This window comes from Pungitius pungitius, chromosome 15 (assembly GCF_949316345.1).
Source record: "Pungitius pungitius chromosome 15, fPunPun2.1, whole genome shotgun sequence".
Lineage (NCBI taxonomy): Eukaryota > Metazoa > Chordata > Actinopteri > Perciformes > Gasterosteidae > Pungitius > Pungitius pungitius.
This window is the reverse complement of record NC_084914.1, coordinates 6,460,023-6,486,555: the sequence shown is the minus strand read 5'-3', so window position 1 is coordinate 6,486,555 and position 26,533 is coordinate 6,460,023. Positions and strand designations below refer to the sequence as shown.

Sequence of the window (26,533 nt, the reverse complement as noted above, 5' to 3'; positions counted from 1 at the left end):
CAAAAGATTGAATCCCATCCTCTTATTTCCCGTTTAGGATCATGGGCCTGTATGCGTCCGTGGTTCTGGTCATCGGCAAGTTTGTACGCGAGTTTTTCAGCGGCATCTCCCACACCATCATGTTCGAGGAGCTGCCCAACGTGGACCGCATCCTCAAGCTGTGCACGGACATCTTCCTGGTTCGAGAGACGGGGGAGCTGGACCTGGAGGAGGACATGTACGCCAAACTCATCTTCCTCTACCGCTCCCCAGAGACTATGATCAAGTGGACCAGAGAGAAGACTGAGTGAGACGCGGCGGGGAGACGGAAGGCCGACGGAGGTCGGAGCTCATTCGGGAAGCGATGGACGGCGCGACCAGCTGTTTCAGCCTATTTCATCAGCTGAGAGAGCAGAAGGTCAGCTGAGGACCAGCCCTGTGCGGTTGTCTCGAGCTCTGATGGCAGCGATACAAGCACTTGAGTTATAAACTGGTATTTTATACTATTAATTGATGAAAAGCAACAATTGCCGTCATATTATAAAGAATTGAGGACAGATTTGCCGTTGTATTTATCTCTCGCGAAACCTGGCATCCAGTGGATACAACGAGCAGCTGGTGTCAAGTTGGAGACGGAGAAATCTTTATTGACAACGTTGTTAAATTATTTAAAGTTTTATCCCTAACGTATGTTTTTAAACACAAATGCCCAGAACAGTCGTAGCGCTTCATGTCCGTCTTTAACATTTTTACAGTCGCATGGTAGGCGAAGAGAAACTGGCTGCAACATTTATCTTTAAGGGCTTCCCATCAACAAATACGTGCACAATAGTGGCCACATGAGCACAATCTCGTATCTTCTCCCAACTGGAAAGCTTGGACTGTGGCACTGTGCAATATTGAGCTCTCGTTCCTCAAGGTTTTTGAAGGAATTGGACTGCGGGGAAAAAGCTGGTTTTGACCAAGAAACATGAAAATAAAGACCACCTTTTTTTTGTAGGTCAGAGGTCACATGGCGTCCTCCCGAAAGACATCTTTACTTGCCTTATTTTGTTTTGTATGAGGAGAACCGTTATCTACCACATGCATATCTTTCTCAGGAAGAGCTCTTTTCACAGATATCCATTGTATAAGTTCAATGCTACAATATGTACGCTGTGATGGATCTAAAAGAACATGAGATGGTAGAAAAGGACGGGACCTATTTAAATGGCATGAATTTTAATGTGGATATTGTTCCGGAGGACTGGCACTGAGTATGTATACTGCATAGAGAAACCGTTTAAGGCTGAATTAAGGCTGTGGACTGTTTTTCTCTTTGAGACTATTTGCCAATAATCCATGTTCGAGGTCATCCACAGGTTGGCAAGAATCGAGACCGGCAGAGGGCTGTTTTAGAATCAGGGTAACATGCATTAGTTGGTAGATTCTTGCCCATCTCATGTGAACCTCTTGCTGTTTATAACACTAATACTCGCAAACACTGTGGCGCGTCGTGTGCATTCAGTCATCAAAGAAGAAAGGAGCAGACTCAAAAAAGATTCCTCACATGAAGGGCTGAAACAAAAAGTCCAAACTATGCATTAGAGGGACATTGTAGCATGATAGAAAAAAAGAAAAAAAAAGTATTGCCATGACTAATTTTCATTACATGTAGATACAAGTTTAAGGGGAAACCGGCGGAATGAAATGTGAAATGATACCAGTATGTTTAATGTGCGAGATCTGAAAATAAAACATCTGGAAAGGTCGAGTTTTTGCATTCGGATGCTGTTGTGATTTGAGAATAGCCGGAGAATTTGTGTCTTCAACCGGATTTCAACTGACTGAAGCGTCTCATGTAGCTGTGTGCGACAACGGTGACTGATGTCATCCCCAAAGTCACAGCCTTCTAGCTGTTCCCACTGAATCCCATTTATTTTCCCTGCAGTTTCTATCTCCAGCCAGTCGGTTGCCAAGGGCAACGGGAGCGTAACATCCTGCTCAATGCACGACGACGAAGCTCTGTGACGAATGACTTTGCATGACGTCGCATCCATTGAGTTCTTTATTAAGTGTGTAATCGTGTTTGGAATGCCACAGTGGTCCTTTAGGCGCCATTGTGTTGTCCTGTCTCAAATGTCAATTGGTTTCTGAAATTCAATGGCCGTATTCCACTCAGTAGACAGTTCGATCGGGATATGTAGCGTTGCTGTTTGGGCATGAGCAACACTCCCTGAATCCAGCCGGCTCGGCTGTACATCTAATAAACCGATACCTCCATACGTGTCCTTGCCGTAGCAGGAAAGGTACATTTGGGATTGAAACCAGTAAAAAAAAAAAAAAAGCAGCCATGGAGGCAAATGAGCAGATCAGGAGTCTAGAAGAAGTTTGAGATGAGGCTTTATTTATTTTTACGTTGTATTATCACACTGAAGAAACAATATTAGCTCCTTGTATACACTTTTGCTCTCTAATCAGCCCTGACATGCCATCTACAGGTAAGTGGATATCGATCAACAATATATGTACAATTCGTGTTTACATGATTTTAGCAACACAAAGATATCAATAGTCATTTACACACATTTAAAATCCCTGTAAATGGAGGGAATGATCCAATTGCTGCTCAACCAATGGGGCAACACCCGGGGAAGAAGAAGTAAGGCAGGGGTGAGTTGTTGCAATATTTATAATAAGTCCGATCCATAGTTAGCTTGGCAATATATAAATAAACCATTGGTTTGGCACATGCAATAATAATACAATCAGGCCGGTGCAATCCGTCACTCACTGTTCTGTATCTCGTCCCAGGGAGAAAGGAAGGAACAACTCTGTATGCCAACTGCGCACATGGCTCCCTGCGTCCACAGTCCAGCAATAAATACATGTTTTTCTGGTTTAATTGTGTGGAATGGATTGCATTGACTTTTGTAAGTTTGGACTTCTTGAAAATATTTTTGTCATTAACTTTTCATGATTTTTTTTTCTGTCCAATCGAGTGAATTCTTTTGTTAACGCTGTACAAGACACTTGCATCTATTTTTCTATTTTCACCAAAGGCCGCATTATTGTAAACACAAGTGGAGTTTGGATCTTGCTAATGCACAGACGCTTCTCGGATAATGAGGGCATCGCAAAAGCAGCATGAATAAGTGTGTGTGTGTGTGTGTGTGTGTGCGCGCATTAACAGGGCGAGGGCACTTGTCTCATCAAAGACAAATCGGTCTTGGGAAGCTACAAATTCATTACATGTCTGCGGTTCTTCCGGGAATCTGTCTGCTGAATTGTTTTAAGAAATGCACAGACGAGGAAATGCCACACTATAGAAATGTTTATTGACGCATGTGCAAAGTTTGGAGATATGCTTTTGAAGAATATACAAGTAGTGGGCAACAACGGCACAAATAAAAAATGTAAACAGTCCCTTTATTAACTTTAGTAATATCGAATGAATCATTTTAATTGGCATGTAAAGGATTTTTGTCCTTAATAGCAAGCTGCTTATATTAACTGTATAGTTCCATTTTCATGTTTAAGTCGATTTAAGTACACATATAGCTATGGACTATTTTTGTTTAAGGGGAAAGAGCACACACACCTCGAAAACTGTCAAATTGGCTACGAGCTGCGCCATCAGCAGGAGAATTGTTATGTCTTCAATGAGCCCCGATGCGAAAGTATCGATCTTTTTTTTTATCCGTAATATTCACAAATTACTATTAGATTACTGCATACATGCATTAACAAACTGGTGGGCATATTGTTTCAGTAACGTTGCCAACAGGTTGCAGCCAGGAATACTGAATAATTTAACTGTACAAATAAACACCTATACACTGATCAACTTATAATATATACTTAGATCATTTCTGATTTTAATATACCTATAGTAATCTGAAGACTCACAAACTATGAGAGCAAAATGTACAGCTTAACAAAGACAAGAAATAATTGAACATTTACTTACAACAGGCTTTCAGACATAATAAAACATAGAAGATTTTTCATTACACCGAGGACCATCCACCTCAAAGAAACCCAAATTAAAAACAGCTGCTTGAATTAGGGTCGACTCCTCTGCGGCATCGACTGTGATAACTTTTTTTTCCTGTGCACAATAACGATTAAACAGCCAAACATCTGGGTTTCGGGGCAGAAAGGATTTGTCAAGGTTTTGTAGCTCGTACATAGAGGGTTTGGTGGAGGAGCAGCAGATGGGTAGAGTCGGCCCGTTGGAGGCTGAAGGCTAACACAGGCCTCCCTCGTAATCATCCTCTTCATCCGCTGGTGCACCATCAGCGCCGCCTTGTGGAGCAGCAGCAGCCTTCTTCTTCTTTCCTCCTCCTCCAGGTACTCTCAAGGAAATGGCCAGCTTGGCATACTGTGAGACACCAGGGAGTCAGGTGAGTCATCAGGTTTGAAAGACAATGAAAACAGATTTATTTTTAATAAGCGCCGTACTAAATTTTCTGCAGAGGCATTTCTGCTCTTGTTTGTGCTTATGAAAGGGGTTTGAAAAAGGGTAATATGGGTCGTAATGTGAACGAGTCGAGTTAAGCAACAATTTAGTCTAAATGTGATGAGTTTTTGGGTTGTTTGTTTGACACCAGGCCACACCCACAACCTCCTCATGTATAACATACATGTGTATGTATGTTATGCATAAAACATGCATAATAAAATCTTTTTTGAGTGGCTGTAAGAGTTACCTATCCATAGTCAGTGTATTATCTACAGCAGAACGCTGTCACATTAATATATAGTTATGTACAGTACTCACGTCATTGTCCATGTACTTCAGTAAAGGTGAGCTGCACACACGGTGGACCTGGTCCTCGTCCTGCTCGTCGTAGCCCTGCAGAAGTGTCTCCATGGCAATGCAATCTTCGCTTCCACTGTACCCGGGCAGGCTGATGAGACCAAGCAGCACTTCATGTCATGATCCGCGGTTTACAGAGGCATTGCAACACAAACCTGAGGTTACATCAGGCGTAAACAAACCCTCAAGAGAGCCCTTTTTATACCATCAACTTCTGTCCGCAAAGCAGTCCGCTGGAGGAGTTTTAATGCGTTGCACAAGGAAACATTGTCTCCTTGCTGTTCTAGCCGGCCACAGATTAAGGAAACGACACAATATGAATAAAAGAAAATCATACCTGTAACTTTCTCGGACACATTTATCAGCTGCTACGTAGTCCCCTCTATGAAGATGAATCAGTACTTGAGCTGTTGTTTTCTAAAGAATGAAAAGCATTGACCTACGTGAATACATTTTTACATACAGTTTTTTACTTTCATTTCTAAGGGATGAGAGGTCAGGTTAAATGTAGGATCTCCAGTCTGCTGCTCAATATTTCTCATTTCACTATCATGAATAATTCCCTTCAAACCAACAATAAATGTGTCCTACTAATAACTCCGGCCACTTAAGCATCTAAGAGCTCATAAAAGTTTGATACTGTCGCATTTTGTAACATTTTCCATCAAATGTGTTAAATATCTTGAGTTTATACTGAACAACAGTGTTATGTTTAAAACTGCTGTGGTTTATTAATGGTCTGTGGGGAATACTGGTTACAAACGGGACCTGTGAGGGACACCACATCATTGCATTAGTAACAATGTAATTCAGGCCGGCTGTGGTACTTTTCTATGTTTGATTAAGGTGCATTAATAATTAATAATTTGAAGAAATTAAAACAACACCCGGACCTTGAAGCACATGGGAAAGTTCTCAATTTCTTTGTACATGTTCTTCTCTTTCTGCAGAGCAACTGATGCTTCATCCAACCTGGTGAAAAGAGACAGCGCAGTGAGCAATGATGAGATGGAGGTGAGAGATCCAATTGAGGTTCTCTTTCAACCTGCTTAAAAGCTTTTTACATCAGTATTTGCTGAAACAAGACGGATCCTGTGTTTTATAATAAACAAAACACCATCAGAAGAAGGTTTGTCCTCATCACCATACATTATTTTCATTGCCTTACCTTCTTAGCCTGACCAGAAGTCTGGAGGCTTTCCCAAGCAGTTCAACTGCCTGACGCAGCCGGTCCTCATTCTACAGAAAGAAAACATTGATTTTTATAAGCGGAATCTATTAAATTATTAATCCTGATTTTGTTGGAGGCTCAATTTCACCTCAAAAACGCCAGCCGCCTTCTGATAAAGGTCCACAGCTTTCTCTAGGTTTAGAGGCTCTATCAGTCTGGTGAATAAAAAAAAAGATTTTAGACAAAATAATATTTTTGCCCCCAGAGCTAATATGTCAATTCATCAATAAGCAGTTTTCCAAGTGGATGGAATTTTTCAGGAGTGAAAAGGTACAATGAGAGACAATAATATCACTTAAGAACAATGACTCCACTTCCTGAAAGAAATAAGGTGATGTTTATACTTTCCAGCCCGGTCCAGAGCCATGGCAGCAGTGTCAGGAGTACCGTTCTCCATGTACATCATGCAGGCTTTCTCTATGTACTGGATCGCCTCAGGCATCTTCTTTTGTTCCTGTTGCAACGCAAACACAGCCCCATTGTGATTCTGCTGCAGCCGCTCTACCTCCATCTACCTGTTATTGAATCCAAGGTTCAAACAGCACTCACCTTCATCATCATACCGGCCTGTTCAATAGCCCTGCGTGGAGAAAGACAGTTGGAATACATGGAGCGTGTTTATGTTTACTGCTGACTTATAACAATGTGATGGCACAGGCTACTTACTTTGCAGCGTGAAAAAGCCTGCGGGACAAGTTAAGGAAACAACAAGTACGGAAACAAACAGCAGTATCGTGTCACGCGACTGTGAACGCGGTGCAGAATGGATACGTCTTGTTTTCCGTCTGGTATTCAGCCTCCTTGAGGTAGGCATCCTTTGCTTGTTCGTACTGCTTCGCGTTCTTGAAGCACACGGCTGAAATCAGAAGGACACAGCTCGTTTGCGATCAACATCCGGGATATTTGTTGGATGATAACTTCATGTTAAGGAATGGCGTGCATTTTCACCTGCTTTGGCGTATTCTGACGCAGCGCTGTCAAAATCCGGCTTCCACTTCGTCAGACCTGTCTTTAAGCTACAAAAACGGGATGAGGAGCAACTTATAAACGACCGAAAGCGAAGCAGAATCAGGGGGGCGATCCGTGTATTATCAATGACAGAAGAGGACACACTTAAACCCAGCTATAATGAGCCGACGATGCAGAAACTGTGCATGTATGTCGCATAAGTACCACTGTGGCCTTTAACGTTACAGCTAGCTAACATCAACGTTAGCTAACATCAACAGTAAAACAAGCCGTCCATTTATGTCGCATAAGTCACCACGGTGGCCTTTAACGTTACAGCTAGCTAACATCAACAATAAAACAGACTGCCATTTCCTGGCGAGAAAACAAACGAAATGATGGATCGTAACTCACCATTTTTCAGCTTTCGCTATATGCTCGTGAGCTTCGTTAATCTTCTGAGCAGCCATACTGTTGGTTAACTCGACGAGCTATGATTTGTTATCAATAATAGCAATGGACGTTGTTTCTTCGACGTCTGGATTACCAGGATGCTTTTTCTCGGACGCTACGTCATCCAATGTCGCAGGCTACGGGTGCCGCCGAGCACCAAAAAGAAGAAACGCGACGCAATGAGTGGTGTGATTCGCGTCTTTAGGGTCTATGCTTATTATGTAAAACAAAAAACATTATGGAATTCATTCTTTATTATTGTGCATTGTTTTGCCACAGTCCAAAGACCAAATGGGCAATTTAAAACGTATTTAATTTAGTATACGTACATACGTAATCATTTAGGTGATATATCCTTGGCTTGGGACAGCTATAAACACTATACAACTGTCCTAAACTCAGGAGGTCTCTGAAATTGAATTCAAGTGAGATGTTGCGCCATACACAATGAATGAAGGACTGCTTTTGTTAATCCACAAAATGTGTGTTCAGATTTTTTCAACAGAATTGCCTCAGGTGATTTGCACACAGAAAATGAACATGGACACATTTGAAATGTTGCGCTGGCAACAGTGACATGGTCTACACCATCAGACCAAAGAAATAACTTGTTCTGATAAATGTTGTGGTACAGTGTACATACACAATTGCAAATAAATTCCTATCTGTGGTATAGATGCATGCATACATACATATTCACTGCATAAGTGTATATCAGCGTAGGAATATACCTATGAGTAAATATATTAGTTGTTTGTTGAAACTACCTCTGGAAGGTTCATCAAATGTCTGCACAACAATCACTGGCCCCGGCTCTGGGGGCGCAGTCGCGCCGCAGGAAGATGCCGCCTAGACCCGCTGATTTTAAACTTCAAATTATCATTATTGGCTCCCGTGGGGTCGGTAAAACCAGCATAATGGAGAGATTTACGGATGACACTTTCTGCGAAGCTTGCAAGTCGACCGTAGGTGAGGACAGCGGACAGGCTAAAAAGTGGACTATGCATTATGTTATACACCCTGAAACACACAAAGGGGATATAAGTAAAGGGTTTTTGACATTTCTAAGTCACAGTTTCATTTCAAGATGGTATCAGTTGAGTCAATGTATTTCTTGTTTGGCTAGAATAGTTGTGTATTGTACAGTTGCGTATGCAGAGTAACACAGCAATTCCATGCCTATAAACAGATGTTAAACATCATATTTTTTAGATTGTGAATCGGGGGACTATAGCATGGCCTTAACATGTATGGCTTTATATTTGTACATGTTTCTTTTTTGAAGATTTGAAGATAACAATTGCAGAATTTTTCCATCTGACCACTGTGAACATAATGGGATGTGCAATCTTTCTGGATTAGACACAGTTTTTTGTTTTGTGGTTCGTGGGTCTTTGGTGCTCATTGGTTCGAAAAAATCACTGGAAACCACAAATCTTTGTTCTAGGACAACATTTTAATAAAAGCAAGAAGAAGAAAGAAAACCACGAGAGGCGACGGAAACGGAAGTCTGTTTTGATTTGGTCGATGACGTCACGGTGGCCAGGGTCGCTAATGGCTGGGAAACAACAACTGTCGGCGCGAGACAAACTTTCCCAAACTTGTACTGGGACGACAGAAAGTTATAAATAGCCAAGCGTTTCGTTTTTACAGCAGTTTATCCGCGTTCTTCTGATTTTTTTGTTTGTGTTTACAAATGCAGAATTACTGATGGATCCGAGGTATGACATACCGCGGAGGGCCGCCGGTAGCGGCGGGGACTCCTCGAATTCGTCCCCGGCTCTGGGGGCGCAGTCGCGCCGCAGGAAGATGCCGCCTAGACCCGCTGATTTTAAACTTCAAATTATCATTATTGGCTCCCGTGGGGTCGGTAAAACCAGCATAATGGAGAGATTTACGGATGACACTTTCTGCGAAGCTTGCAAGTCGACCGTAGGTGAGGACAGCGGGCGTTTACGCGACTCGTTTTGATCAACTTTTTGATAACAGCAGGGCTCTGTCTATTTACTGGAGGGATTATTATGAAGCCGTCATGGACTAGACGTCGAAATTCGTATTATCAACTGTTTTAACTTAAACGGGACGGAGCGGAACTCACTCTAGTGGCTGAAGCTAGCTCACTTAAGCTAACGGACACAACAACACCGCCACAGCTGTCAGATGTGTATTAGCTTTGAGATAAACTCAGGTGTCTGACTTGGAACAGTTTAATGGCTGGTTGGCATATCTTTTAGTCTCATAGAGGGTATGTGGAGCAGGGATTAAGCTGTCCAGTAATTCAATAGTTGACTATTTTCGTCTTTTGTTTGGGAGCCATCACTCCTGTGCCATAGTTTTCGGCTGCCAGCCTCAAATATAGTGTAGTTGGGCAAACAGTCCCGTGACCGAAACAACAGTCAATCCGATCCCAGAATAGTCACTCACAAACAGCTGCTACGGTTCAGGCTCCATTTTGCGCCTGGTCATTCCTGTGGCACAGTGTGTCTTCTAAACACAACATGGAATATCATTTGCATGGACGCCGTCGAACGGCACAGGAAATGCTGGTTCTTGTATTCGTCCAGATGTGTGTTTCTGATTCCCACCCCTCCCCACCGCAGGAGTTGACTTCAAAATCAAGACAGTGGAGCTGAGAGGGAAGAAGATCCGACTACAGATATGGTGAGTAATTGGACAGATGTCTCCTGCTCCTTTGCTCCTCTTCCTGTGTCTGTCCTGTGACGACGCACGCTGGCTTTACTGGTGCCGTTCAGCTTTGTGCTGCAGGCGATCCCTGTGCAAATAAGGTGTCCTAAAAATGATTACTGCATGTTTGTCAACCATTAACATGTTGCATTTTCTATCCAAAGTCCAAAATTAAAAACCTTTGGGTCCAGTGGAGATAGAACTTGTAAAGTCATGTCCAGCAGCACATGATTTCACACCCCACGTTCTTGTCTGATGTTGGCAGTCACTTATTCTTGGTTACATGGTGTACTATTGTTGATACATTAAGTATTTTCTCCTAATTTGCGTCATACTTTCGTAGATATGAGGCTGATCTTTAAGTAAAAACAAGGTAGAGGGGGGAAAAACATTGAAACCATGTTGTTAAAGGTGCGAGTGGGAAACCAGTGAGTCGTTCTATCAGATTGTACTTGTTGGTCAGTGCGTGTGAAAGCATGTGACATTGCCCTCCCGATGAAGCTCCACGCAGGTCAACATTGCTTTATGAAGCGAACAATTTTGAATATTCATTTTGTAAATTACATTATGTACGCATCATTCGTGTTCACCCACACCCGTCCACCCTCTCCACCTCCACACCACTGTCCTTTACAACGCCCCGTCTTATGCCCGCCGAGCGACACGTCCTGTCCGAGATGCCCTCCTGTTCCGTGTGTTTTGTGTCTCACGTTGAACTGCTCGCATCAAGCTCCATCTCTGCCACACCCGGCCTGACTTAACTTCTGCTCATGAGCCTGACTGTGACTCACAAAGGGAACAGGGAGAGACTAGCGGGCTGAAGATACAGTAGCACTGCGCTGTAAGTGCAGCTCAATCTGCTCGTCGCGCTGCTAAAATGACCCAGATGATCGGCTGAATCAGAGCATTAACTTACAGAGTGCATTCACAAATGGAATTGAAAATATTTTGTTGCTGTAGATTGTTAAAATGGCAGGTTGATTTTCCAAATCCCATGTTTGATTTGGTTTAATTATTATGTTTACTGTTAAGAAATGAATGATGGACATTACTTATTTACAGCAATTTTTAATTCTTTCAGCGTTATTGACTAATGGCTCGTCACATAACTGATTCTTTGTTTGCTTTTTGATCTTGGCTCAAGTTTTTTAAAGAAAAACTATTCATCATATTGATTCTTCATCTAAAATGATTGAAAAATACCTTTTGTTTGAATCAGTCAATCACCTGGTCGGTAGTCGGAGAAGTCATGCTGACACTGCGCTGACTTGAGGTAATATTGCCCTTCATTCATGTCACCCAGGGACACCGCTGGTCAGGAGAGGTTCAACAGCATCACATCAGCCTACTACAGAGGCGCCAAGGGAATAGTGCTGGTGTATGATATCACAAAGCAGGAGACCTTTGAAGACCTGCCCAAATGGATGAAAATGATTGACAAGGTAAACAAACTGCGGGAATTATATAAACTCTTTCTGTACGGTGTGCTTCTTTGGAGTGACCCTTCAGTTCTACCGTTGTCTTTCAGGTGGTCACTTTAGAGAAACTCTTTAGATCACACTGACTGAAACTGCAGAGCAATACAGATGTTTATGTTTGAGAGTAACATATTCGGTACAATATCAAAAAATAGATCTTTTTGGTGTTTTCTACCAATTGTGACAATGAAATGTATTGGGACATTTTTTTAACCGTTAATAAATTAAATTGGGTGTAATTATTGTGAAGTTTCACTCACTGTAATGTAGAAAGTGCAGCACAAGCTCTTATGTTGACAGTATGGTGAACATCTACCACTGCAGTAATCTCAAGTGTCTTCTCTGGGCTTTCTGTTTCCTATCAGTACGCCTCAGAGGAAGCAGAGCTTCTCCTGGTCGGCAACAAGCTGGACTGTGAGACTGATCGAATCATCTCCAGACAGCAGGGAGAGCGGGTGGGTTCAACACACAAGGCTCTGGCTCACTATCAAATTACATAATAATGGCTTCTGGTTTTCGTTAAATGCTTTGAAAATGCCGGTGAATGGTCCTTTAACATGGACTTTTTATGCTTCCAGGAAACACAAATGAAACTAAGGCCCCTCTCCAGAAACTGATATTATGTGTAACAGCGTAGCATATCCCAAAGTCCCTTTATATCTGTAGTGAAGGCTTTTAAAAACTTTTTAGTTATATTGTTCAATTTCATGACAGTTTTTTCAGTTGTTCTCTTGCTGAAGTTAAGCAAAGTTGATTCTGTGTTTGTGTTGTAGTTTTGCTCTCGAATAAGTGGAATGCGCTTCTGCGAAGCGAGCGCCAAGGATAATTTCAATGTGGACGAGATCTTCCTGAAGCTTGTGGATGACATCCTTTGCAAGGTTGGTGTGTTGGGAGCAGATAATAATAATAATAATAATAATCTCTAACTGTTGTAACGTTTGAGCATATCAATATGTTTATATTTTACATTTCCAACTCTCTTCCCGATGCAACAGATGCCTCTAGAGGTTCCCAACAGCGAGCTTTCCAACAGCGTCCTGTCTCTGCAGCCCGAACCGGAAGTGCCTCCGGAGTTGTCACCTCCCCGCATGCGCTGTTGCTGAGAGTCAGAGTGGTCCCCCATCTCTGTCTCTGTGATGCACACACACACACACACACACACACACAACACACAACACACAACACACAGACATGCAGTGTACCAGTGGGGCCACCAGGGGGAAGCAAAAAGCAGCCGTTTGATGTTCCTAACTGTTGATGTAGGATGCATGGACTCTCAACAACCAGTATTATCCTCCCTGGTTTTTCTCCTGTTTCCTCACTGTTCACCACGACATGAACTAGACTAACACTCATTTTACCAGATCCTTTTGTCCACTGCCCTTGAGCCAGACTACCTCACTCCTCGGCCCTCGAGGTGGAGAGCCCTCTGGTAGCCGTTGCAAATTGTACAAGATGCAGATTGATGAGGTTCTTACAGCTTCCTGGTGAATACTCATCACATATACTGTACACTTTGTTTGACATTGTCCAAGTTGCCCCCACGGTCTGGTATGTCTGAATCATTCAGCTTTCAGAAAAAACTATAACGATATCTTATGTCTCCTCGGCTTAGTTTAGATTCTGGTACAGATGTTTTATTCTTACTGATGGGCGTGATCACCAAGTGACGAGTTGACTTGCAGTAAACAAAAGCACATGATGTACATACGGTGTGTTGCTGTGATGACTGGACAAGGTGCAGATGTTTGGAGCCAGCGATAGGTGGTTGTGTTGTGGCGGATCATTTTGGTTTCCATCCCTTTTGCCTTAAAGTGTTATAGTGGCTAAACGGCTCACTTCACAATTTGTGTACATTTTTATGTTTTGCACTACAATCCATCTCCCCTAGTGAATCTGACTTGCGGAAAACAGAACGTACACAACATGTAGTGGAGATCAATGATTGTAAAGGGAGTGGCTGTTCTGATCTCCCTGTTAAAGTGGGGTGGAGATGCAAGGAAAGATGGGTAATGTAGTCTTTGAACAATTGGTGTTTTGAAAGGGGCACTTTTTCCATGTGTGTTTCTGGCTTCTTAGAGGAAATAATGAGTAACTTGTGGACACACACACATGGTTTTACCTTTTTTTGTTACTAATACCGCAAAATACTTTTTTTCTTCTCTTGGCTACCTTTTTTTGGGGGTGCGGGGGGGGGGGGGGGGTGGACTGTTTTGAAGGACTCAGGAAATTTTGATGGACTCATATCTGCTCATTTTGACAGGCTTCTATTGTAGACTTGATTTGAGTTTCATATCACATTATTGAAAAAACATCTTTATATGAAATCTGGCTTGGAGGGTATGTTTGTGATGGAAAAGAAAAGGACAGCAGATTTAAATATCTGATTTTGTAGTTTGTTACAGACCAGTATGGGTGTTTCCCAGTGCTTGTACATTTTTGAAGAAAAAAAAAACCTAGGTTTTGCATATTAAGCCCTCCTGTGTTCATAGATATTAATCCATTTAATTCTTGTCTTTTTTTGTTAAATGAATGCAATATTGTAGCACTGTGGGTTGTTTTGTTGTTACATGTTAAGTAGTGAGGACTTGTTTTAACATGACATAAACAGACTTTGGTGATTTTGTTTTTGTTAAAGTCCATGTTTTGAGGACTTAAGATGGCACATTATGAATAATTGGATTGTCCTATGCCAAAACAAATTGTGATGCCTTTTGCTAACAAACCAGTCAATGACAACAAGCATATCTTGCAATGAGATTACCTTCCAACCAACAACCATACAACTTATGTGCCAAAATGTTTTCTTGTGTCTTGTAATGACAAACGTCTTTTGACCTTGTTTTGTGTAGTGAAACCCTCAATTGCCGCACTAACCCTTTGGTCTTCGTTTTAATAGCCAAGCCTTATTCTACTCAGTGTTATAAATATACATTTTAAGAAATGTTTTTATTTGAAATGCGTTGTCCTTTCAGAAGGATCACTGCTTTGCATTAAACCTTTTTTAAGTCTTTTGAGAGGTTTTGGCATGTTTAAAGCAGATTTGTGGTATTTATAACTTGTGGCATTGTTGAACTAATGAGATGCAATTAAAGATATCTATATTTATTACCATATTATGGTCCTGATTGTATTATATCCTCGTCATACCCCAGCAAGGGTCTTTGAGTGGATTCCAGGAACAAATAAATGATCATTTGCTCACTTTCAATGTTCTTTGACCTGAGAAGTTTCTGCTATTTTAGGTGTCTTGTGGGATAAAAGCATTCATCGAAGATGGAAGTAGGTGAGCGCTGGCCCCTCCCCAATCGATCCTTACGCTTCCCGTGAAGGTGTTCAATAGCCAATAGAGTGCGTGTGATTGGGGCATGCGCACCAAAGCGTGTCTGACCAGGTCCCGCCTGGTCCCAGAGAGAAAACCAGGCGTGTGCGTGTGGAGCAACAGCGCATGCGCCCTCGCAGAAAATCACGGGCGTCGAGCTTTTCACACCGCAGTGATTGCAGCCCTTACGTGACAAACTGGAAGGAGTGAGAAGGGACGCGAGGGCTCATCCGTCACAAGCCGGGTGCCACCACGATGGAGACCCGGAGAAGAAGAAGAGCACCCGTGTGACTCCGAACGGCTCCTTTTCCTCCTTCTTCTTTCTAACTTGAGCCTTGTCTTTGCAGAAGCAACCTGCCCGTCATCCCTTCCTGTTCCCAGTAATCCCGTTTGTCTGTTGCGGATTTTCCTCCACGGGGGGGCTTCGTGCAGAAGGAGGGAAGGGTGGGGGGGGGCACAGTGGCAACCTGGTGAATGAATACGAGATGGAGTGAACACGTCCAGCGCAGCGCAGGATGCGCATCCCCGGCCGGGGACAAGGTAGAGCAACCCGGCTGTCTTTCTGCTGTCGCGTGTCAGAGATTTTCCGCGGTGCTGTGGATTGATCGTTCCTCTCGCCGCCCTCCTGCCGCCGGTGCCGGTGTATGATGGAGAGCCCCGAAGGCTCTGGCAGCGACACCAAACCGCAGAACCACCAGTTGGAGAAGAGGAGGCTGAACCGGGCGCCTTCCCCGGCCAGACCTTTCCTCAAGGATGTGCACTGTCGCTCCACCAAACCGCCTGCCATCGTCCCGAAATCCCCCAAATTCAACAAGCAGCAGCAGCAGTCCGCCCCGGTGCCCTTGGGCCATCCGAACCGCAGCTCCAGACGCCACACGCCCGGTGCCAAGGAGAAGCCCGCCACGACGAAAAGTAACACCAAGTCGCCCGTCGTGAAAAAGCCCTCGAAGGTGCCTCAGCATGCGGCCGTGGATCCCAGAGCCGCCGGCACCAAACCGGACAGCACCAGCAGCCCCATCTTCGCCAAAGGCAAGAAGGGGAAACTGGCCCTGGGCCCTCTCGGCCACGGATCCCCGATCCGGGTGCCGACCGGAGCGCTCCTCTGCCGGGTCAGCCAGACGGACAGCAGCTCCGACCTGTCGGACTGCCAGTCCGAGCCGCTGTCCGACGAGCAGAAGCTGGCACCGGCTGCTGGAAGCGACGCGGAGTCCGGCACCGGCTCCAGTGACCGGGATCAGGTGGGAGGGGATAATCCTCTGCGGGCAGAAGCCTCCGGAGCGGCTGATGCTGCTGCTGCTGCTGCTGATGCTGCTGATGCTGCTGCTGCGTCTCCGTTGCGCACAACCGAGGCGTCCGCCGCCAAGGGAAGCATGTCTCAGGCTGCGGGGGCGCACGGAGGGAAACACAAGCAGGAGAAACCCTCGCCAGGTGCACCATTCCGACTGCCAGGCACCAAGGATGCGACCGAGGAGGACCTGCTGCGGGAGGTGGAAGATTTGAGATCCGAAAACGACTACCTCAAGGTACGGTGTCGTTTAATCCAAGAGATGGACGCGGCTATTCGTTACGTGTGTTTTATATAAACACATTAAAATACAATGTGAGAACAATGTTCCTGCACGCTCATTTAATCTCTATTCCAGGGGCAGCTGTTTGAAAAATGTAGGCTGTCCCTTTACAGGACAGTCCCGGGTTCCATCCTCAACATCACCTGTTCATTCCACCTGCTCACTAACAGGCAGCACCATCCACATACGTATCAATTATTCAAATGTCATCGCATTCCCGTTAAAGCCCAGCTGCCAGCCCCACGATGTCCCATTGACTCTCCATCCATCATGTCGTCTTTCTTCTTTTTTGTTTACCCTATCCGGGCTTCCCTGTGGGTTTGACCTTTTATTGATGTAAGTTTTATTCATAGTGGATCCCCCCAATCCTCCCTTCCCCATGTGTTGTGCAGATTTTCATTTTTTTTAATATTGCTGTCAAGTCACACAATACTTATTGTGACAGAGACCCACCCCCCCACACACACACTCCCAACAGGATCTGTAATAACATGACACTGAGATGCACAGTAGTTTGTAAATAAGGGGTTTTGTTTGCAATAGTTTAATTTGTGTATCTCGCATGAAAGTGCTGCTGGAGACTCCATGCCGGATCCCCCTCCCTCCTTCTTTAAGTAGGCTATCCCCCATAAACTGGGGAGTGGAGGCGAACCGATGATGCGGCAAACGATTTTGCGGGGTTCTATTGTCTTTTAGATGGGAAGCAGGTTTAGCCAGAGTATTATTTACAACTTGATCACGCACGTCTGTCTCCCCCCCCCCCCCCCCCCACCCTCTCTCTCTCTCTTTGGCCCAGTGCAAACACAAGAGAGTTAATCAGCTTTACTGGCTCTGGCTGTAATGGCTTCATCCCGCAGGACTTGATAACAGTCAGATGTCCCATGTGTGTTGGGTTCAAACGCCCTCTTCCCTGGTGTCAGTCTGCCAGCTGGGACTCTGAGGTGAACTGTTCTACCCCCCCCCCCTCCCCTCTCCCTCCTCCTGTGCATCCCCCAAATGTCTGGGAGTCCTGCCACTGCTGTGCTGCTCATGGGGGGGAGGACCGTTTTGTACATTTATTTAACTATTTGGTCAGGAGAGATTATAATGATTTTGATCAGTTTGTTTGAAATGTCCCAGTTGATCAATAAAGGGATGCTCAGCTAAGAGACCACATGACACCCTGAAAGAGCTGATTGACTCGGTGCACACACTCCCCATAAACACCGGTGTTATTCTCTAAATATATCCGCTCCCAGGATGCTGCTCTGACTCAGTTTTTAAGCAGGCCATTGATTGGGCCGAGCGTGCACAAGGTCACTGGTGACTTCCTCCAGGGTCCTCCTCAGAAAACTATCCGCACCCCGCTTTTCCAAATGAGGACAGATTTTGTTTTCATTCATTTACACCCTCTTCCAAACTCCCCATTCAGCAAACATTTGTCTTTACATCAGGTGCCAGTCAAACCCTTTGAATATTCATCCCAGGGGAAATCTCCTGAGCCGATTAAGCAATATCACATATCTGGTCCACTGACTCTAATAGCTGGATCTAATGAAATAAGTCACATTCAGTGTATATATTTCATACTCCCTTTTTCTGTCCTGTCCAGGTTTTCTTCCAATTAGTTGCTGCATTAAAAAGGTTTACACCCTGTGTGTGTTTCAGGATGAAGTGGATGAGCTGCGAGCGGAGATGGAGGAGGTGCGAGACAGCTACCTGGAGGAGGAGGTCTACCAACTGCAGGAGCTGCGGCGAGACCTGGACCGCTCCAACAAGAACTGCCGCATCCTGCAGTACCGCCTGCGAAAGGCCGAGCAGAAGAGCCTCCGGGTCGCACAGACGGGCCACGTGGACGGAGAGCTGCTCCGTAGTCTGGAGCAGGACCTCAAGGCATGTTTTTGTGTCTTTGTGTTGATCAGACGCCACTGTGCTGTTATTCTTATGCTTCTGTTTTACACTTTTATTGGCTGTTCCGTTTCATTTTGCCAACAAGTTAAACACAGTTAGATATAAACGACACAGTTTAGTGTACTAAACACATTCAAACAGTCTTGACAATCATTATATAAAGCGCTCGAAGCTACTGCTTCTCAAATGGGCCTGTAACACTACACTGCGTGCGGGTAAGTAGAAAGTCGGATGCAGTTGTCCAATCTGAAAAGTCAAACTGAAATGTTTATTAGGGGCTCATATTCAGTAACATATGCAATTCGGGAGATGGACAAAAAAAAATGCTTCCCTGTCGCCGTTCCAGTCTGAGCAGCTTATTATGCATAATTAAAACTTGTTTTTATTCTAAGCAAAATACAAATATAATAATTTCATTTTAAATGTGTGTCTTATGCAGATGACTACAATTAATGTAAAACAACAAATACTTTTTTCCCAATTTTCGATTTTTGTAAGTTTGGGAATTACGAGAAAGATGCTGAGATTGGTTTATCAACAAGATAGACATTGTTTTAGCCCGTTAAGATAAATATCTAAATCTGTGGGAGCTCAGAAGTTTGTATTCCATGTCTAAAACAAGGAGTCAGAAGTACATCATTTATATTATATTTGCAATTATTGACAAACCATTAACACCTGCCCTGATTTAATCATTTTCAGCTGTCCAGATTGTGTTTGTTTGATTTACTGATTAGTTTTGCTCTGCTTCAATCATTGGTCCGACCATACGTTCATGTATGTATGTATGTATGTATGTATGTGCGATGTGCTTGGATCACGAAATATTTACAAATCTCATCTGTTTAAACTGTCCGTGTTTGTCCTGCAACAATGTCTCACTGCGTGGTCTCAGGTGGCCAAAGACGTGTCGGTGCGTTTGCACAACGAGCTGGAGAGCGTGGAGGACAAACGCAGCAGAGCGGAGGATGAGAACGAGCTGCTTAGGCAGAAGATCATCGAGGTGGAGATCTCCAAGCAGGCGCTGCACAACGAGCTGGAGAGGACCAAAGAGGTGAGGGAGGGAGGGAGGGGGGGGGGTGGATGGCCCGACACGTGGTCGCTTTCATGCTGATGAGTTTTGTATTTTGTGGAGAATCTGTTGGGGCCTGGTGTTGAATGAACGATGGGGAGATGACGGCTGTGTGGTGGTGGGTGACGATGCTGTTTAACCCCGGGATGAATCTCCATTTAACCAAGAGACGAAGCCGTGGGATCAATTTTGATCGCACGCTCATTTCAGTGAGTTCATTTAATCATTTCATCAATCACCTCGAGGCCCGTCGACAGCCCCATCGACACGACTGTGCAACGGTGCGTGTTATTTTTTTAAAACCTCGCTGCGATGCGAATTGTCAGAACACGAGAGCCAGTTAGATGTATTCATTTTCTACATTAAAACAATGTGACTTTTCTAACATCTGTTTCCAATATTATCGGTGCGCTGTGGGACTTCTGCTGCCATCCTGCTTTGAATTATCTTTAGAGGTATAATATTATATAAAGACTCCTAAAGTCTGAAACACCTGAGCCTCACCTTTTTATCATCCTCATGATTCTGCCACTATCAGTTGTACTGTAACTATTTATGTCCAATTCGTGGTGGTGTTGACAGTTTGAGTTTCATCAACGGGAGCTGTGGGCCCCTATTTCACATAATGTAATACTCAGCCTTTAGTACCACCATTGCTCTTATGTTGCTCAGCGGAGGGAATGCTTGAAGCAAGGTCTTCTCTCAGGTAATGACGTGAGCGGAGGCTTTTCTCAGTGCTGCCGGGCTTCAGCTGCTTAGACGAATCTATTTTGACAGGTTGAGCAGGTAGAATGACGCGTGGCAGCAAAGGGGAAGTAGGCCAATGCCAGACCGGTCGGCATGGAGACGTGGCTTCCGTCCGGTACTTGGAGACGCCGCGTCGTCTCTCGCTCGCCGCCGGTTTGATTGCCAGCTTGTGCCACAGCGACTCCATCCGGTTCATGCCGCCCTATATAGCTCTTCTGCTAATCGATGTGTTCTGATGTGTGGTTTATGACCGTAACTATGTGTGTTTGCAACATTGATGCTTTTTAGAGGCAACTTAACAGCCTCCCACGGAGCTGCATGCGCTCGGGCGGAGACAGAAAATCCATGTCTAGTCCAGATGTGCTGGTGCAGCAAGTGCAATGTCCGGGCTTTCTTTTTTCGCTTGACACCGGTGACCTTGTATAAGCGAATGATCAGCGAACAGTAAGGCTGAAATGAGAGAAGCCCCCCCCCCCTCTCCCCAGGTAATGTAAATCAGAACTTGCAGAGCAGTTGCATTTCTGTCGCTGTCTCTATCCTCCAGATCCGTTGTTTTGAGCAGCGTTACGATACAAAGGACACTTTCTTGTACACAGAGAAGCCGGCGAGGCAGCGGCTGCTCCGAATGATTGCAGATTGTCTTTGTGTTTCCCGAGGTCCGTCCCACAAAGTCACACAAGCCGCCGTTTGAGTCCGCTCTTTGGCGTCACACAAAGCCCTGTCTTCTTCTCCCTTTCCTCACCACGACGCTGCCTTTTTGGATGCAGCACCCCAAATATTGTCATTCGTTCGACATCTATTGAAATTCACGAGGCACGAGCGGGTGACCGGTTTGTTCATTTTATTGTTGGTAGCAGTGTAGTTAAGGATGTATGTCACTGAATTCATCTTTGAATTCATCACAGAGATAAAAAAAGGAGCACATTTTACTGCGTTTAACTGGACTGAAACTCCCTTTCTGCTTTAATATGCATTTAGATTTTCAAATAATATTTTGCAGTTCTTGCACCATTTAATGAAATGTGTCGTTAATATCTAACTGTGTTTACAAAGACTTCTCCGGGTTACGTTACCGGTCGAACTCTCCCACCGCGGCGGTAAACGGGCAGCTGGCCCCAGACACTTCAGCCCCTTTTTCTGCTAATAGAGGGCCGCACAGTGTGACTCCGGCCCAGAGATTGGCACCCCAGCGTGGATCAAATCCAACAAGAAGACCTGTTATAAAAGGGCCTGGCGTGTTTCGCCACACTCTGATAGGAGCGGAGACAAAGAGGCAGAGTGGCAGCGACTGGCTGCAATCGGATTGGCTGCAGGGCCCCGTCTGCCTCCGATATGGCCGACGCTTACGGACCTGATATTAACACGCCTCGGAGGGCCCGGTTCACAAGACTCTCTGTTGTTCCAACATCGGCCTGCGGAGCGAATTGTTGCCGCTGCACCTGTTTGGTCGGCGGCAAGGCAAACGGCGGCCCGGCGGGGAGGCGTTTCATTCCCCTGACACTTGAAGAAAGGCCCACTCATTGGTGTAATGAAGTGGAACTAATGAAATGTCAGCGTGCACAACGCGGGCATCAGGTGATCTATTAGGAAGCTCTCTGTCCGCTCCGATAAGGTCGTCTTTCATCGCAGCACAGTGACAATGCGGTGTGTTGTGCTTGTTGACTTGACATCAAAAAGCCCTAATCAACATCTAACACATGTCGGAGGCACGGCCATTTAAAGAAATATGTCATCTAAGAGGTATCGGGTGTCTCCTAGAGTGGCCTCAGCCTCCAGTCTCTTTATTTCGCCGCTACAAAGGCGCAGGAGGGGAATGCCTCCGTTCTCCATAAGTGGCGTCAACAATGTCTGAGCGAGAGGGGCTGCAGACGTGATCCGTTTCATGTCGGATCTCTCGGCAGAAAAAGTGTCGGCTTCTAAGGAGGACTGTGCTCTTCTCGTGTGTGTGTGTGTGTGTGTGTGTGTGTGTGTGTGTGTGTGTGTGTGTGTGTGTGTGTGTGTGTGTGTGTGTGTGTGTGTGTGTGTGTGTGTGTGTGTGTGTGTGTGTGTGTGTGTGTGTGTGTGTGTGTGTGTGTGTGTGTGTGTGCTTCCCGCTTCTCCTTCTTCCCTCGCACCTCTCTTCTGAGGAATCTCATTGACCCAGTTAGTATCTTGGGTCTGACTCCACCGAGGGGAAGAGCAGCAGGCGAGAGGAGAGGAGCAGCATAGCGACTCTGCTGTAAATTCAAATCTGCTGCAGTGACACAAATCCATACGAGGCTGATTGTCACACTGCAGCGGTGCTGTGAAATCTCTCACTGCTATTCAGAGACCTCACAACTCTAATTTCCGGGAGGTGATTTGAAGTATGAGTTTAAAAAGTCCAACATGTAAAAAATATAGAATTGATAATTGATTCCGGAAATCATTTTTTTTGTATGTATATAAATGACATTGCTTTAGAGACAGTGACACTGTTAATTCAAGCCATCAATCACCGGCAAATCCAAAGATCATCAATTCTACATGAAACTCTGGAGTGATGTGTTATAATTCCAAAGCGCCATCATCTGATATTTAAAACCCATGAAAAATGCAATCGTTTCTCTCTGATCATGTTTTGCCAGTATTTCAATTTACGGAAGTATCAAAGCTGCCACTTTATAATCATAAAACATCCTGAAGCCTTCGCTACTGCAGCAATCAAAGTGTGTCTTTAAATGTCTTCTGACACCTCAAGGGACATCTCAGAAACACATTCAAAGTCACCTTAAACACAATCTTCCTCCTGTGTTTTTTTTACATGCAACTTTTAGCAAGTTAAAGCATCAAAACTGGTGAGATACAATGCACATTTGACATTTTGATCAGTCAAGATACCTTTATTCTCACTCTGTTTCATTAGCCACACATTGATCTTGAAACGTTGCAACATTTAAAGCCAAAAATCTTGAGGAAAAGTCTGGGTATCCCCAAAATGGGTAAGCTTATCATCTGGGGACCACGAGTCGGTACCAATTTCCCTGGCTGTCTTTGTAATGGTCGGTCTGATATTTGTGGGTCTAACATGGGTGAGATGCAGCATCCCATCACCCTGCTGCTGAGCGGGAAGCTGGAAATAGATTTGAAAACAGCAGACCAGCGTCGGTTTATTGCATTCTCCTCCTGTATCAAATGGTAGTCGCAGTTATATTTATGGAGGTCGACTGCAGCTCGGCAGAATGTATGTCAGACTGAGTCGTGTTGTTTTCTCACCTCTTCTCCAAGCACAACGGATAGACAGACCCACGGAAATATTGGGATTTATGGACTCTGGTGAAATATACTCCCTGCAAAACTGATTGAAAATGTAGGGTTTGATCTGAGATATGAAGCTGAGTTTTTGGCCTACGGGGATTTATACAACAATAAAAGATGAAGCGCATCCTCATATTGGCATTTTGACAATTAATCTAATGTTCAATGTTAAAGGCATCACTTAAAGAGACAAATAAAGAGATAATTATCACCAAACTCTCTGAAATGGAAAACCTACAAAGTCAGCAAATTGCTGATGAATTAATTTAGCAGCTATTATTATCAGTGGTTGGTTGAGTGAATATTAGACTTATCATCATCAATGCATGTTCATTAAGAAGATAAAAGCCTGACTCTGCAAGCTTTTTCCGAGGTTCTTTGATTCTCTGTGACTGAAAAAATACAGAAGTGAGTTAATATTTTGTCGACCCCCGGTTCTCTGCGGAAAAAAGTGTGTGTGTGTGTGTGTGTGTGTGTGTATGAGAGAGAGGTCCACTGCAGGCTGATTGTCCCAAAGAGTTCATTTGATGTGGCAGAGGTCAGAAGCTGTCTGAGTCACGGAGGCTTGTCACGGCGTTCTGGCCAAAAGCAGCAGAGTGATCCAGCGTCAACAGGCTGTCTGGCTCAGAGGAAAATCACATTCTCTGTCATGGAAAAGATGAAACCAATTCAAACTCCTTTTGCTCGTGAGCCAAATGTATCCGAGGGCTCACACACACACACACACACCAATACGTTCTCTGAATGATATGTTGAGACTGGTATTTAATGCGTTCTTTTATTATTCATGTTTTTGGCCATCACGAAGCAGCGAAGGCACTCATTTGGAGTCCTTGCAGGAGCTCAATATCCACCTTCCTTTATCTCTGTTCAGTCCTGAACCAACATCAGAGGGAAATATCTGACTCTAAATGCTCTTCTATGATCCACAGGTAGAGTTAGTGTACAGCAGGTTTTTTGTCTTGCTGCTGTGGAACCCAAACACTGGCAAAACTCCCTCATAAGATGTTTTTTTTTTCCTTCTTTTTCTGGAAAATCTCACAATGCTTTTAACGTCTTTCTTACAGTCCCAGCGCATATAAGCTCCCCGTAGAGGCACAGAGCCCTTGTCTGGTCAACATGGCCGCCTCTAGCATATGCAAAGTGCTCTATTTTGGGGCGGTCTGCTGCTCTTGGAAGCAGCAAGGGGAGAATCCCCCGAGCCTCTTCTCCATCATGTAGGAGCGTGTATTTGAGCGCATAGACTCGCACCCCCCGTTTGAAGTGAAGCCTGCTCGTTATATTAGAAAAAGAAGAAGGGAGAAGCGGGAGACGGGATACGCAGACAGATGGTGGTTCTCCCAGCAGTATGGGGGTTGTATGTTGGCATTATTAAATGATGTCTTCAGCACTGCAGAAAGAGGCCTGCCTACACGGCTTGTTACACTCAAAGGCGATGACATCTCAGTCGGTCTTAAATCTCCTCCTCTGCCTCGACTCTGCTGAACGGAACATAATCCCACCTCCCTATATCTCTCGTCTGTTAATCTAAAAAAAAAAAAAAAAATCTTAAAAAAAAATCTTTTTTAAAAACCCTAAAATGTGGGTGATGCTGTATACACACATTTTGCATGAAACAGACACATATAAATCAACATATTTTAAACATATTGTTTTGCTGACATGAGCCGTGTCCTGAATCTTGCTTCTTATCACCACCAGTTTTTCAATATTATAGAATATCTGCTGCTTCCAACAGGATTTCAGTAAAGTGAATCCTTAAAGCAACAGTTAGATAAATGGCATTTGGAGGATGATTTTATCCTCATTAATCTATAGTATTGTAACTATGACTTAAAAAGCCTTGCGTTGGTAATTTACCAACTCTATTGAAACGTTGTATTTTAAAATGCTACGCTTAAATTGTTAATGAGGACATGGAAGGATGCAACGTAACATTTCATTTCGAGCAAAAAATAAGGTGTTTTTGTTTGTTTTTGTGCGGTATCAAATGTAACACCAAGCACATCAGATAGCAACTTTTGACCAGTTTGATTTAAGATGTGAACGCGGTCAGAAGATTCTCTTCTTCCACTGAATCAGTGAACCCCCTTTTTGATGTTGGATAGATCTCTATTTTTTCTGCAAAAGGGTCATCTGAGGCTGCAGTTCTCCTCACGACTGACTCATCTAATGAATCACAAGAAAAGGCTTTATGTCAGAGGAAAACCTCCGAAGCTTCATAGACTCCACTCCAGCTGGAAGCTGTTACAACTACAGACACTAACGCGATGATACGATGCACCCTGTGCTCCAGGTGCGACCCCTCGACCTTTATGCAGGTCTCCGCTGCCCCCCCGAGCTCAGAGTTTGTTAACATTCACGGCGCTCTGTGGTCCTCTGGGCTTTGGTGATGACATTTTATTTCAAACTCCTTATTGGCTCCCCTCTTACCATTTTTGAGGCCCCAGCGTGAGGGCCCCTCCCTCTTATTAGCAACCTATTGTGAACCCTTTTGACACACACACACACACACACACACAGCGAACGAGAGGGAGGCAGAAAGTGGCGGCGGGGGTGAGAGCGACCTCATTATCAGCTGTACAGCCCCGCAGTTCACTTGGACCCCCCCCCCCCCCCCGCCCCCTTTAACCCTCATCCAACCCACCTCCCATCCAAGCTCCGGTCCCAGATGAGAATAGTGCTCTGTTGTCTGGTTCCCATGAGTGAGCAGGAGAAACATGGCAGCAGCCCAAAGGGAGGAGCCTCCGCACAGTCCCTGATAAAATAGTTCTCATCATGAACTTCTACTTCTACTAAAATCATTCTGTTTTTTACATTTTTTTTTAAACGTGTGCCTTATTTACATAAGCACATATCTCATAAGAAAAAATCGACTTGGCTCATGCTAATTATGAGACGATCTTAGAGATGGCTGCAGCCCCTTGGTAGATGCTAATGATGGGCTGAAGGATAATAAGCTGTAGATAAAGGCTTAATTAAAGCCGGCAGCCATCTTGAGAATACTTTTTACAGTCCGATACAGCTGACTAAATAGGCTTATTGTCTCTTCCACTGTTACAGTGGAATGAGATTTAAGCCAG

General features: G+C 44.4%; 4 protein-coding genes across 7 annotated transcripts in view; 3 read left to right on the top strand and 1 right to left on the bottom strand.

Moving 5' to 3' along the window:
* LOC119209860 (piezo-type mechanosensitive ion channel component 2) overlaps positions 1-1,707 on the top strand; it is a 54,795-nt gene extending 53,088 nt beyond the window's left edge. The window contains exon 54 of the mRNA XM_037459473.2: positions 38-1,707. Within this exon, the coding sequence (XP_037315370.2) occupies positions 38-290 (253 nt within the window). The 3' untranslated portion in view covers positions 291-1,707. The remainder of the gene's footprint in view (positions 1-37) is intronic.
* Positions 1,708-3,274: 1,567 nt separating this feature from the next.
* napgb (N-ethylmaleimide-sensitive factor attachment protein, gamma b) lies at positions 3,275-7,557 on the bottom strand. The gene is made up of 12 exons (XM_037459164.2): positions 7,374-7,557; positions 6,960-7,027; positions 6,783-6,867; positions 6,678-6,695; positions 6,561-6,591; positions 6,356-6,465; positions 6,100-6,166; positions 5,949-6,019; positions 5,674-5,752; positions 5,118-5,197; positions 4,742-4,871; positions 3,275-4,342 (listed from the first exon to the last, which is right to left on the bottom strand). The coding sequence occupies exons 1-12, from the start codon at positions 7,427-7,429 to the stop codon at positions 4,208-4,210; spliced, it is 930 nt and encodes a 309-aa protein (XP_037315061.1). The 5' UTR covers positions 7,430-7,557; the 3' UTR covers positions 3,275-4,207.
* A 1,335-nt stretch (positions 7,558-8,892) lies between these two features.
* rab12 (RAB12, member RAS oncogene family) lies at positions 8,893-14,786 on the top strand. The gene is made up of 6 exons (XM_062557741.1): positions 8,893-9,348; positions 10,013-10,073; positions 11,401-11,539; positions 11,941-12,030; positions 12,349-12,453; positions 12,571-14,786. Exons 1-6 carry the CDS (start codon positions 9,123-9,125, stop codon positions 12,676-12,678), a joined length of 729 nt encoding a protein of 242 aa, XP_062413725.1. The 5' UTR covers positions 8,893-9,122; the 3' UTR covers positions 12,679-14,786.
* Positions 14,787-15,371: 585 nt separating this feature from the next.
* LOC119209681 (microtubule cross-linking factor 1) overlaps positions 15,372-26,533 on the top strand; it is a 44,817-nt gene continuing 33,655 nt past the window's right edge. For all 4 annotated transcript variants that reach the window (XR_005119573.2, XM_037459160.2, XM_037459162.2 and 1 more), the window contains exons 1-3: positions 15,372-16,420; positions 18,113-18,337; positions 19,251-19,409. Coding sequence is in view for 3 of the 4 variants with exons in the window: in XM_037459160.2 (XP_037315057.2) it covers positions 15,542-16,420; positions 18,113-18,337; positions 19,251-19,409 (1,263 nt within the window). In the remaining variant the exon portion in view is untranslated. The remainder of the gene's footprint in view (positions 16,421-18,112; positions 18,338-19,250; positions 19,410-26,533) is intronic.